The sequence below is a fragment of the Myodes glareolus genome, chromosome 15 (assembly GCF_982192425.1).
Source record: "Myodes glareolus chromosome 15, mMyoGla1.1, whole genome shotgun sequence".
NCBI classification, from domain to species: domain Eukaryota; kingdom Metazoa; phylum Chordata; class Mammalia; order Rodentia; family Cricetidae; genus Myodes; species Myodes glareolus.
The window spans coordinates 60,375,331-60,389,794 of NC_142040.1; the positions used below are offsets into that span (position 1 = coordinate 60,375,331).

The window sequence follows — 14,464 nt, forward strand, 5'->3', positions numbered from 1 at the left end:
AGCTCTGTATTGTCAACTTAGGGTTGAAAACCTTTACCTTACACAAGGGTGTGTGTGAGAGACTTTGTGAACTAAGAAAAACAAAATGACCGCTTCTCAATGGCACAAATTATAAACATAAGAAAACAATCAGGGCATTTAATGTTAGTGAATATAATTAATAGGAAACAAAGTACACTTTGAGTAAATAGTGATTCCAACTTGCTTTAAATACATTTTCTAAGTAGAGATATTTTTTCCCTTTATCTTTTCCATCTGAATGAATTCACATGTGTTTCTCTAAATGTCTTAAGTGATCAATAACAAGATGTTTAAAGATAGTACATAGGAGAACCCCAACTCCATGAGTGGCATTTGCATTAAATTTCTTGTATAGGTATGTGACTGTAATTTTTGTGATGTGTGTCTCTCCCTGCACACATTGACTCTCTGAAGATCACAACTGTATTTTGGAGTGATATGCGTTTACTCTTGTTCTGAATTCAGCCAATTTAACAGTTTTGTGGGGGGAGTTTTCTTACACGACATGAAAGATGGTGCCTTCATGTAAGTTTAGTTTTTAATGCAAAAGATTAATATTTTCCACTCTGTAAAGAATATACTTTAGTTCTCAGAAAAGCAAGTAAAAGGTAGTCATTGTAGACAAGGCTTAGCCTACAGTGCTTTAAAAATGAATCAGAAACACCATACTAGCCACCCCAGCTAAGCCCTTCTCAGCTTTTGAACGAAAGTGCAAAAATAACCCCAAACTCTGGCCTCTCATGCATGATATAAACACCTTCCCACCCGTGTAGCGCTTCTGGATTAGCAGTTTGGGAATTCAGTTCTAACGCATCTTCTTGTCTTTGTTTAAGTTATAGTGGTCCTCTTTGCAGCCCTGAAAAGGCAGCGGAAGACAGAGCCTCTGATCTTATCCAAAGAGGATATCAGAGACAACATTGTGAGCTATAACGATGAAGGTGGTGGAGAGGAGGACACCCAGGCCTTTGATATTGGTACCTTAAGGAATCCTGCGGCTATTGAGGAGAAAAAGCTCCGGCGAGATATAATTCCTGAAACGTTATTTATTCCCCGGAGGACTCCTACAGCCCCCGATAACACGGACGTCCGGGATTTCATTAACGAGCGGCTCAAAGAGCATGACCTGGACCCCACTGCGCCTCCCTACGACTCACTGGCTACCTATGCCTATGAAGGAAACGACTCCATCGCTGAATCTCTGAGCTCATTAGAATCAGGTACCACTGAAGGAGACCAAAACTACGATTACCTCCGAGAATGGGGACCTCGGTTTAATAAACTAGCAGAAATGTATGGTGGGGGCGAGAGCGACAAAGACGCTTAGCCTGGCACCTGAGTTCTGCTCAAAGAAAGTAACTTTGCGGATACTGTCTCCACTTCACGATCTTTGATATTCAGGAGAATTTTTTCCTGCCACTCAGCACAAGTTTTCCACTTATTTCTTAATTTGTTCATTAATTATATTAATTCTTTCCTGTAGAATGTCTCACGGAATATATACAGCATTTTATTTAATCACTTCCAAGAGCCAAAGCTATGGAAATTCAATGTTGTCCATCATAGTAAATAAAGGAAACCTGATCAGGATAGCTCTCCCTTAAGCAACCTCATGAGCAAGCCGCTTCTGTTAGACACATGTCTTGTCCTTGCAAATGAAGCTTTGAAAAGGCAAAGAAAACATTTAAGATATATCCTGTTCCTGTACATTAAGTTCAAAGCAATGTACATGTGGTGTCGTAGGTGTGATATGCAGCCTGGTAAACAAGCATTTGTGCAATTTCATTTCATCAAATTCTATCTGCTAATGTTTTATATTTATATTTTTGTATTTATTTTTTAAAAAAATAAACCAGTTTTTACAACTACTTTGTCTCTAGCTTATCTTTTCCCTAGGAGCAAATTCTCTCTCCATAAATTAAAAATCTTGTTACCAAATCGATTTAAATACCCAGGAAGAAAAATGCATTGTAAGCAATGTTGAAAGCCTTGACCAAACTGATATCCCAGGTAAGCATGGCTTTTATTCAGTAAGTCATTGCACTGTGATATGGGGAAACTTTCACACTAAAAGCAGCTGCCAATTATAAGCCACTTATCACTTGTTGTTTGAAAAATTTACAAGAATGGTTCTCTAACCCCAGAGTTGCAAAGTCAACCACACTCAAATTTAAATAATTACCATTCTTGGTTTCTGTGCTAAATACACTGGGAGTACAGCATTTTCATCTTGCCCATATTTATTAAAATAGTATCTGAAAGACAACGACATTTTCTAATTTTTGAATGACATTTGTGCTGTTGAGGTTTATAGGTGATACAAATTCAGGCAGCTCTTGGGCTGGAATAATCACTGAATGGAATTGTATTTACCTCCCATGGTGACTTTGAAAATGCCTAGTAATGACAGTAATAACACTGAATATTCCATTAAGATGCAGGTTCACAACTCTGTCGCCTTTCGGAGATGCGTCACACATTATTCTAACAAAGTCTTTTTGTGTAAGAAGAATGACTTAATAGAAAGTAAAAGCACAAGTTGAAAAACATACTTTAAAGTGCTGGTAGTCGATCACAAAATGTTACTGAGAATCCTGGAGGTGAGACCAATGTTATTACTTGTTGTTCAAGTCCTGGACCATGATTTCTTTGCAAATGGAATAATTTATTAGTAGATACAGAAGTCACTGTCCCTGTAGAGTGCACTGAAAACAATACCAAAGATTCATGTGCTAATTAGTAAAAATGCTATATGACTTGAGTAGGTCTGTGTTCTATGTTGATATATCCTTGATGCAGAACTAATTATTTCAGTGTTTTTGGATGGTGGTTTTTTTTTAATTTCCAGGCTGAAAGGGCCCACACCACTCTACCCACTGATGATTCAGTTTGTCTAATAGTCTGATTATCAAAGAGAGACAACCCATGAGGCCCAATTAAAATTACAATCAAGTCGTGTTAAAGATGCGTCAGGATGGATAGTAACACTTAATTTGATAGAAACCACTAATATATATCATACATTGGCTTCCAAAAAAGACTAAGTTTAAGAAAATTTTTCCCCTTTGTGCTGAATTGAACTCAATAAAATACTATTTCCTGGAGAGAACTATCATTAATAGAAGAAAAGAAAAGAAAAACAAAGGCCATTGAATGTTTCAAATTGGTCATAGTTTAAAATAATTTTTTTGTTGGAATTATTTTTAACTATCCCACACAGGTAGGGTCCTTGTGTGAACATTATACATCAGAAATGTAATTCTTTTGACTATCATGCAATTTTTATGTGAAGACGTTTATCTTCATTCAGAAATGTCAAGTGACACTAAATTATTCTGGCATTTACTTAGTCATCCAATATTTTAAAAACCAAGATTTGTGGCAGTGATCTCTAGTATACCCCAAACTAGCTTCAGAAATGAGCTTCAGTATGACTGATGGGCAGGTTTATTTGCCACTTGTGGAGAAATTGGTCAGTAGCAAACTGCCAATATGGTTGTTAATGAAGATGGTATGTTAAAGTTATTTCTTGGTAGCCATGAATTTAAAACATATGTTAAGAAAACCCATTTCCAGTTTCCCAGTCACGTTCTGGTATTGTGCTTGCCCAATGGAATGACCAGTACATCGTTTATTCCAACATTAGCGTTCTGTGTTGACGGGGCTACTGTTTCTCGAAATATTACTGATGTAACTGAAACAATGGAGGTTTTAAATTTCTTCATCCATATTTATCTTCAGTATAAATTGTTTATTGAGCATCTATTATAAAAAAAGGAATGTCTGACACCCAGAGATGTAATAAATTATATATAATTCTTCTATTTATAGCCGTGTTTTTCTTTTACTTATAAAGTTAAAAGATGGGGAAAAGTATGGTGTTATGAATACCACTGAGGTTATTAGAAACTATCTAGATCTTATGATTACTTTTCTAGGAACAGAATCATTCTCTTCTCTTTTTTTCCTTGATTATATAATTAGATATTTTAAATTGACTTCTGAATTTTGTAGCATTAGAAATGCTAAGTATATATAAATTTTACTCTCAGCAAAGTATCAAATTATGTATTTACAAATTATTTGTGGTCTGAAATTGAAATTATTCTCTCTCTCTTTCTCTCTCTCATCTCACATACACATACACACACAAACACACATGCAGGGACATACATATATATATATAATGTTACATAACTTCAAAAATATTGGGTAGCCATGTGCTAATAGGTTAATCCACATATACTGTGCTGATGTAATGTCTAGAATTTTTTTAAAAAGAAGATGCTAATATTAAAACATATATCTTAATATATCAATATGTCTATGTAAGTTTCTAGATATGCTTTATTTATACATTATGTGCACTTCTATGTATATTAAGTATGACTATGATAAAATGATTACATAAAACATCCAAGAATATCATATATTTTAGAGTTTATGAGTAGATACAAAAACTCATGTATGTTTTCATGTATAATTTGTCCATTAGATAATGTCATCTAAGCACACACAGGTAACTGAGTCACTTCCCTTAATCCCTTATAAATATGAGTCCTTGTATCTTCATGATAAAAGCAAAAATAGGGAATGTCCACCTTCTCAACTCTTTCACTAATAGTGAGTTAATAGTTACATCTTGTTTGTTTGAAGAATTACATGAAATAAAGTTATTAATTTTCAAAGGATGCTGTAAAGGTGAAATAAATATAGGCCCTTCTCCTCAAAATCATATACAACAAATGATACATATATGTGCTAAATATGACAAAACAGCATATAAGATAAATACAGAGGAAAACTACTAATGAAAAATGGCAGATTTGGTTATTATTAAAGAATGGTTGTCTGTCTATGCTTGGCTTCTGTTTGGCTTTCTATACACATACCTGCCTAGTTTGTGGTAGTCATTCACATATTCTTCACCGTTATAAAACTGCCTTATTGTAAAACATGTTTGTCCAAAACAGAATTGGGTGTCACTAATTCTGTCATCGTTCTTACCAGTGTTTGCCACCATTCTTCTGACTGGCTTACCCGTTCCTATTAAGCATCATTCTATCACTTTTTCTGTCATGCATGCAAATCACTTTATCTTTAATCACAGCACTAAATTACCTAGCACTTTAATATCTCCAAGGAATGCATTATGAACAGAGTAACTATATTCTTCCTTATAAACACACACCTTTCTTACGCTGACCTCATATTTCCTCTATAACAGCTACTAAGGTAATTGCCTCAAAAGCTCTCTGCCTCTTCAAATACACTCTTCACTACCCACTCTTCCATTCTAGTACACCACTGATCTTTCTAAAGTTAGAAGTTAATGTACAAAGTTATGTTACTCTGTTTTTAAAATCTTCCCTAAAATTTCCTTTATCTTAAGATTAATTCTAAATTTCTGCTCGTCGGAATTAATAATTCCCCTAACCCAAAGATGTTGAACTTCATTTAAACATAGTTAAATTCATGTTTTCTTCCTCATTACCAAGAGAACTTTTATTTTTATTTGAATGCTTGCTATTTCACAATTCATATCTGAGGTTGTCTGGGAATTTTACCGAAAGCTGCTTCTTAATAAGAGTATCTTATAGATGACATGTCAAGAAAATAGCCATGCATTTTTCCAACAAACTTATGAGCCTGTTGCACCTAATATCTGCCTCACTGCTGGTGCGGCACTGACCTCTAATGAGATATTATCCCCAAGTGTTTGGAGTCCTTTATGGTCTTATATCTTTTTTCTTTTTTTAAAGAAAAATTGTCACATAATGTATTTTGATTATGTTTTCTTATCTCACCCAGTTCTTTCCAGATCATTCCCAACTCCCTGTCCATCCATTTTTGGTTTTATTCTCTTTACCTCTTTCAACACAAAAATGCAAAATAAAAACCCTATATTTCAAAATAGTACCACTCTAAATGTGTCCTATCACATGTGACCATGCATGTTACTGAAAATAACACCTCTGATCCTTTGACTATGTCTGATATACAAAGTTCTGCATCTCAATACTTCCATTCTCTTGACCGAGACAACTTTTTCCACAATTACTGGAAGTAGTTAATTATCTTCCTGACACTGTCCTTTACTTTTATCTAACTATCCAGTTATCAAAGTCAGCAAAATGTCAGAGTGTTTTCTATGACATTGGTTTCTTCTCCTAAACTCGGGAATTATTTCTGATTTTTATCAGAGTAGAAGACAAGATTCACAGTGTGACACAGTCTCTCCACTGTTGTTCATTTACTCTTATTTTTTACAAACACACCTTATCACTTCATTTTTCATTTCTTCCCTCCATATGTGTTTACACTGGCTACTCCTTCTTTCTTACTCAGTTTCAATTTTGATCAGCTAGCTAAATCGAGGTCTACACTATTGTTTCTACATTATGGAATTGGTAATGCTGTGGCCATGACTAAAATTGGTTGTATTCATTTGCTTTTTTATGTGCCTACATATTCTCTTACATTTTAATGACTTTTTCCCTATGGTTATTTTCTTTCTCCTTTAAACAGAATATGTTGACAAGAGCATGAATTTTATCACTTTCTCTCAGTATATAGAACTCTATACTTGTAGAGATGCTCAATAAACATTTTTGGAAGAATTAAAATAAATATTATTTTATGTTAGAGGTAATCATTTAGAATGCACATAACATATAAAAAGTTTGTATGAAATCTCTCTGTTTCCACAGTAACCTTTTCAGTCTTATAGGGGGTGCCTTCATGATCCCTTCATTTCCTGGCAACCATTTTGGACATCATTCTAATATTATACAATTGTACAGACCTTCAATCCCAGCTACTGGGGCAGGAACATCACAAGACCAAAGCTGTATAGGTCTTCAGAAGTGAGTTCAAAGTCAGTCTGGCAAGCTTATCTCAAAAGGGGCGAAAATAGCAAAATTAAAAATACAAAATTATAAAAATGTAGCACAGTGGCATTGTCCCTGCCTAACATGTACAAAGCCTGAGTTTCAGTCTTCAAAACTGGGAAAAGAAAAAAGAAGAATGGTCAGTAGTTTTAACAGGCATTCAAACCTCTGAATTGTTCTCTCTGAAATAAAGTAATGCACAATCATTTTACAGGGCACACACGTCTAATTGTTTTCTATGAGACAATATTGAAAAAGGTTTTAAAATCTATGCAAACTATCAAGGATTATATTAATGGAAACACAACTAAAATAAGTAATAGCATCAGAGGACAGTTATCAATTTACAATGAGTTCTGGTGTCTTGGAGGCTGTGTCATGAGAGGGAACTTAATCTAATACTGTGGAAAGACTGCATAGTGAAACATGTGATTAGGGAAAGTGAGAGGTAAGATCTTGAAGAAAGGGAATGTTGAAATGAATGAAAGGAACATAGACCATAGACTTCAATGAAAGCTCCCCTTCAATAGGCCAAGGTTTAATTTTGAAGTAATCTCCACAAACGTATTTTTGTTTTCTTCAAGCCATAATATTTGCATATATTTGTATATTATAGAGTACGTTGTACAAGTTTCACTTGCTGATATCACCAAGATCCACTGAGCTATTGGCATTCAAGAGAACCTTCAAAAATATGTAGGCTTGTACTTTAGGGACTAGCTTGATTTATAAGTCCAAAACAAAACTGAGGCAAAGAAATTGCAAAATACCTAGTGGTGAATGAATGTGCTAGGAGCCATACAGACACTGTTGATTTTTATAATAATGAAATAAATTTAAATAATATATTTTAAACATCTGTGTATTTTAAGTTATTAAAGCCACATATGAATATGTAAATATCAACACTATTATACTTATTTCAATGAATTTATTTTTATCGTATGCATTTTAATTTGCAGGAGACTCTGTTGTAAATCTCATTAATTATTTAAAAATATGCATATAATGCTTACCTCCATGCTGAAAAAGCTATTAATAGAAAAGGGGCAAAGTCACTTTTCACAACTATGTTTAATGAACCAAAAAAGTGAAAAATAGAAATAGATTATTTCCAGATACAAGTTTGCATCCCTGTTTTAAATGCATCTACTTTAGAGCATATGCAAATTAGCAAAATGGACATTCTTTATTTTAATGGGAGAGGATTGAAAGCTGAGGGAAGCACATAATGGAAGCCTGCTAGACTATTTGTGAATTCTTTTTCCAGTTGTGAAGTTATCCTGAGTTGGGAACGTGACATTTACAACTCCACAGGAAGGTAACACAGCAACTTCATCCCCAAATTTATCTGAGCAATCCTCCTACACATTGTGAAATATTTAGAAGCAACCCTGAGAGTCTTAGCATGGGTTTTGCCTCTCTTTTTACAGTGAAAAAGCTTGAAGTTGAGTTTTCATCTCAGCGTGTACCCTGCCTAACTGTTATAGTTCCACTTTTTCTTTGCTTTCACTACTAATCTATTGAAATTTTCTTACATCATTTTCCCGAAAAGTGATGTCTTCTAAAAGACTGCATTAACATGATCAGATTTGTGTTAGATAAAAATCTAGTCAAATCCAGTGATTATTTCTGCTGGTGTTTTAATGTATTTTTTTTCTTTCTTTTTCAGAATAGGCCTTTAGATTTATGAAATTACTGTGTAAAATTTTCATCTAAATACATAATTAAATTTCAAGTTTCTTTATTTTAAAAGGGTTATAAATTTTAAGTTTGACTGCATTTGTGATTGTGTGACCACCCCAAGGTTTCAGGTGCATTTGTGATCCCAATGCATGAACACTACAATATGCTTACAGGTCTATGTAATTTAGATAAAAGAAACTCTGAATTCATCCTTCTACTTGCTTAAACATTTAAACCCAATAAAACACCAGTCCCCATTGCACATTGGGCATCTAAATAGCTTTATATAAATACTCGTTGAGTGACTGATTAATCTTGGCATTCCAATACTTTGTTTTCTAAATTCGGCAGCATGGAAAATGTCAGGTTCCATACCTTCCCCACCCTCAACCAAAAAGGCAACATGTTTCATTCATATTTGAAAAAGCATATTCTAGAAATGTCACAGCAACCTTTAAAGATGACAGTCCCTGCCTAGGAATTCTTGACAGCAACTAAGCACAATTATGCCAGCTATATATTGAAATTTTCTTACATCATTTTACCAAAAATGATAACTTGGGAATACAGCATGTAAGGATTGGTTGGAAGGAAGCAAAAATTTGATACACTCTTTACAATTTTGTTTTTAATATAGGAATAGAGAAAAATGAATTAAATTTTAAGGTGTTTAAAATAGAAAACTGAATGTCCTAAAATATTTAAAGGTAAATTTATTTTATAACTCTGTATATTTATAATAAAGAATAGAGTTCAATTTATATCTCTCCATATTCTATTAGAATAAAAAAATGAAAACATACACAAAGGGTACACTCCAAATAATTTAAAATATAATGCACAATTTTAGTAACAGAGTAAATCTCACTGACAACTAGCAGAACTAACATGTTTGCTTAAGAAACCTGCACATAAAATGTTGACTCATTTATACTGGAGATAGTTAAGGATATAGAGATGGTAGAGGAGGTGGTAGTGGTAGAAATAGTTCAGAATACATAGGGATGGTCATGGAGGTAGTGGTGATGGTAGAGGACGTGGTGGAGGTAGTTGAGAATATATAGGGATGGTGATGGAGGTGGTGGAGGAGATGGTGTTAGTGGTTGAGGATATATAGGGATGATGGTGGTGGTGGTGATGGTCGTGGAAGTAGTTGATCATATATAGGGATGGTGGTGGTGATGGTGGTGGTAGTGGTGGCAGCAATGTTTATAATAGCTGAAATTGATTTGCATTCTCAGTTCAAGAATTTGCATTGACTCTTATAAAATGACACAGGTAATTGTTACAATGACTCAATATGGTAAATCCTATTATTATGTTTAATTTTCAGAAAAGAGTTAAGTGCAAAATGGATAAAGTCCAGCTAATACCAAATAAAATTGGAACCCAAGAAGACTTAGGTCTTGCTCTGAAGCTCTTAGACAAACAATTACTATTGGGGAGAAAATTTAAATGTCAAACTTCATCTCTCAAGGTAGTAATGACAATGAACGGCTTATTCTCTACAATGTTAATTTGAATGATGTCTTTTTATTTGAAGTGGTAATATGTTACCCTTGTACACCACCACTATTTATAGTATATTAGCAATATCTGAATTTGTAAGATTTTTGGTCATCACAATCTATTTTTATCAGAATTAATATTAATAAATATACATTTAAGAATATACTTAGAACAGTGTAGACTTTTTTGGTATATTTTAGCTCATTTCACATTTGAAATTTAAAACATCTTATTGGACACATTTATGCAAACCCTTGGTGAATAATTAGAAATAATTAAATCAGTAGGAAAAATATGTGCAATAAAATGTTTTTATTGACAAAGAAAAAAGACTTCTGGGTCCTTAATAGTCAAACAGTCTAGTGAGTTGGTAAGGTCTAGTTTCAGTGACAGAACTTATCTCAAGAAAACTTGGTAAGTTGAGATTTGGAAATACATTCAACTTCATCTTCTGACTTCTGCTTGATCATCAATAGGTATAAAGATCTTCCCATATATTTGTACCCACACAAATACACCAAAATACACACACACACACACACACACACACACACACACACACACACACACGCAAATAAGCAAAAAAATGATTTTTATTTATTATATTTTATTTAAACAACTAACACCAAAATCAACTAAGTATGCCTTAGATCATCAATATTTCAAAACAGCACTCATGTGTGTTTGTTGTTATAGGAAGCAAAGAATTAAAGACAGATGTAATAATATATATGTTTTCCAACTATTAGCTTATTATTTGGTATGAAAAATAGGACTATGATACACGAAGCAGTTTTATAATAAGGATGTAAAAAAAACAAGATTGAATTCAAGAATAAAAAATTAACTCTTAACATAAAAGTAATGATAAAAATAACATAATCAAACCAATATACTTAATTTAAGTTTGGGAATATGGGGAGTGGTGAGAAGTTTTTCATTTGTTCTATTTACTTAATCAATGATATAACTACTCTAATATATTTTTCTCAATTAGTGATAGATTTTTATCTCTACACTGAGTTCTTACTACTTCTTATGGTGTGTCTAGGCAAAAGGGTGCTTCTGTTGTGTTTTCTATCATGATGCTACATTACAAATCGCCTTCACAAAGTGAAATCTTTATTAGCAGAAAGTGCTACTGTAGGATCATATGGGTTTGTTCCATGTGTATTTGGTTATTGCATTTGAAAACTGTATGTAGGAAAAACATGGCCTTTAATGTACATTTTCTCATTCATTTTCTATCAAATAAAACAAGCCTTCAGAAATAACTTAAGGTTTTGAAACTTTTCAGGTTCCCAGAGAAGATAACATATCCACATAAATTCATGCTAGTGTGAACTCAGACTGTGTTTTCCAAAACACAAGTGCACATTTCCTGTCTGCTTGAGTTCACTTTACCCAATGCAATTTTATATAATGCAGTGATTCCAATACTAGTTATGTCTTGGCTTTTGTATATTGCGCTGCCAGATGAGGGCATTGCTCATAAAGGCTCCCTAATAAAAATTCAATTTCATTTGAATTTACACATGCCCAAAAATTAAGTATAATTTTAGCTTATTCCTCTAGGCCAGAGTTCTCTCAGTCTCCTCTTTCTCTCTCTCTCTCTCCCCCCCCCTTTTCTCTCTCTCTCGTCATTTCTTTCTTAGAACATGGAATACAAGCATCAGGTATGAAAAACAAAGGACTGTAAGACAATAAAGTAATATTTGTTTGGATTTTATATGAGCAAATGGAAATATTAAAAGTTTAAATGACTTTCCATATAGCATAATGGTAATAACAAGTAGAGCTGGATTTATGCATTAGGCTGCCACCTGTCTCTACACACTAGGCTTTTAATCCTATCTTATCTGTGAAAATTAAATCCAAAATTAAATTAATTCTTGAGGGAAGATGATTATTGATAAGAAGACCATGCTTTGATGCCAGATTGGAGGATCATGACCAGGAAGTAAAGAGATCGCTGAAAGTATGAGAATTATTTAAAGATGAAATATGTTCAAGAGTGGAAATATGGCAGGCTCAGGCTCAAACTTATTCACTCCTAGGTTTAAAAAAAATGAACAAAGCAACTGATATCAATGAGATGATGGTTTCCAAAGCTTTAAGAGGACCAATCATCGAAAATTTAAACCAGGGAGGGTTGAGGAGCCATTCAAATTGAAACTATATAAGAAACATGGTTAATTAATTTTTACCATTTAAAAATAAACTTTATATATACTTATCAGTATGTAGATTTAATTTTTTCTTAATTCTATACTGTTGATGGATGATTTGGGGAAACACAGTTGCATTTTGGTTTTCGAACTTATATTTCATAAGATGACTGAAACTTGCATTTGAAAATTTTGTCTTCAAGAAATTCAGCTACATACAGAAAATGGAATAATTTTATTTAGGTATACTGCCTGAATGATTATAACTTTTCTTACTTTGGGTGTTAAAGACGGAAAACATTGAGACAGATTGATTCATTAAGATGAGAGGAGGGTATTACCTGTCAGTTTGCTGAATTTGAGAAAATTAAACTGAAGAATGAATATAAAGGCTTCCAAAGATTTTTTTCAGCAAGTATGCTTGGATTTTAGAAAATATTTAAAATATTTTAGATACACACATATTATCATATTTGCAATAATTAATTTTTTCTCAGCATTAGTATTGTCAAATTAATTTTAAATTTGTTTCATAACATAAAATTTAGTTTTTTATAATATCTTAATGTATTAAATATTTTAAAATAAATTTGTATAGGATAACAACATGGAATTTGTTGGAAAAAAAGAACTTCCATTTGAAAAGTATATGAATAATATTTTAAAAATATGTAATATTTGATCTTGAATTTCTGAATGTTATAATAATGAATAAGTTAGAAGACATTTATTTATTTATTGCCTTACTTTATTTTTTCATGCACAAAATTAAACAGTGGGTACAGGATTAAATAGTGTAAGCTAGTAGTAGCTGGTCTGAATTGATGATGTATCTGTTCCCAATGACAATAACTTGTGGTCAATGCTCAAAATTTCTTATGTAAAACTCGACAATATTCTAATCACCCTTGTTGAAAATTTGCTTTACGGGATGATGGATATGCTTATCATCAGCTGTCAAATTATAGCAAAAATAATTGGATTCACCAGTTTTCAAATGACAGCAATAATTACTGGATTCATGTTTTGGTGGTTTAAATGGAGTTCCTGTGCTTGTTGCTATTCTTGGGAACTATATGTGATGATCACCACTTGGATGGTCACCTTTTACATAAACAAAGTTATTCACATCCTTGCTCTTCCCAACTTTCTACTTTTCAGTGGAATCTTATTTTATACAGTACAGAAAAAGGCGTGTGTGTTGTAATGATTAACTTTATGTATCCACTTGTCTAGGTTAAAGATTTAGCAGTAAGTTAGAAAATGTGGCTCTGGGTATGTCGAGGAGTAAGTGTATGGAGGAAAAGAGTACTTGACTCCATAGGATGAATAAAGAACGTGCATCACTAAGGGTAGGTGTGATTCAAACCAGTGAAGGCCTGTGTAGTTCAGAAGGGGCAATGTACTTATGTTTGACATTGAACACTCACACTCTTAGACATCGTTTCTTCTGCTCCCCAGGGCTTTAGATACAAACTAAACTATAATACAAGCACACCTACATCTCTGACTTGTAAACAATAGACTGAGAATTCCCTGCCTTCTTAACTGCATGGGTGAATCCCTGATAGATCAGTCTTCAACTCCGTATCTACCATATGCACATATAAATGCTTGTCCCAGTTTAATGCGCATTTATTCTGTTTCCCTGAAGAATCTACATGAATATATATGCTATTTCCCTGCCTATGTCTAAGGCTTGGTTCTAGTCTTACAGTTCTTACTACTTTCTTGTAAGTAAGCAGTCTTACTACTTGTTGCATTTTATGTTGTTGAAATTTTCAGATATATATGTATTACTGAACTTAAATACACATATCAAGAATTCTGAAGAAACCATAATTGGCAATGTGTTCTTTATTCTTTCAAAATGTTTTCTTTGAAACTTTCATACGTGTTGGGCTCTATGGACAAATACAAAATTTGACAACACTTTGTTTCTAGAGTTTTTTAAAAATTGATTGTTATTGCTCAATTTTTATTTATCTTCTTATGAGTCTAAAACTAGATAAATATTAATTATAAAGACCTTTGGTAGTTTTCTTTCAGATTTTTCAATAAACTTTTCTGCATCTTAATTTTCAAATATTCTTCAAATAATTTAAGGTTTTAAAAAGCATTCTAAAGACTCCTAACTCAAGGGTCTGTTCACAATATGAAATAATGTTGTCCAACAAAAGAGGAAGAGTTATA

General features: G+C 33.1%; 1 protein-coding gene and 1 long non-coding RNA gene across 3 annotated transcripts in view; one reads left to right on the forward strand and one right to left on the reverse strand.

The window, feature by feature from the left end:
• Positions 1-1,886, forward strand: part of LOC125397464 (cadherin-10) — a 186,329-nt gene extending 184,443 nt beyond the window's left edge. The window contains exon 12 of one of the 2 annotated variants that reach the window (XM_085676605.2): positions 861-1,886. In XM_085676605.2, coding sequence (XP_085532731.1) covers positions 861-1,345 — 485 coding nt within the window. In that variant the 3' untranslated portion in view covers positions 1,346-1,886. Of the gene's footprint in view, positions 1-854 lie in introns of both variants that reach the window. The other variant, XM_048429864.3, reaches the window with a different exon arrangement.
• LOC146891551 (uncharacterized) overlaps positions 1-14,464 on the reverse strand; it is a 73,899-nt gene that overhangs the window by 8,075 nt on the left and 51,360 nt on the right. The gene's annotated exons all lie outside the window — the stretch shown is intronic.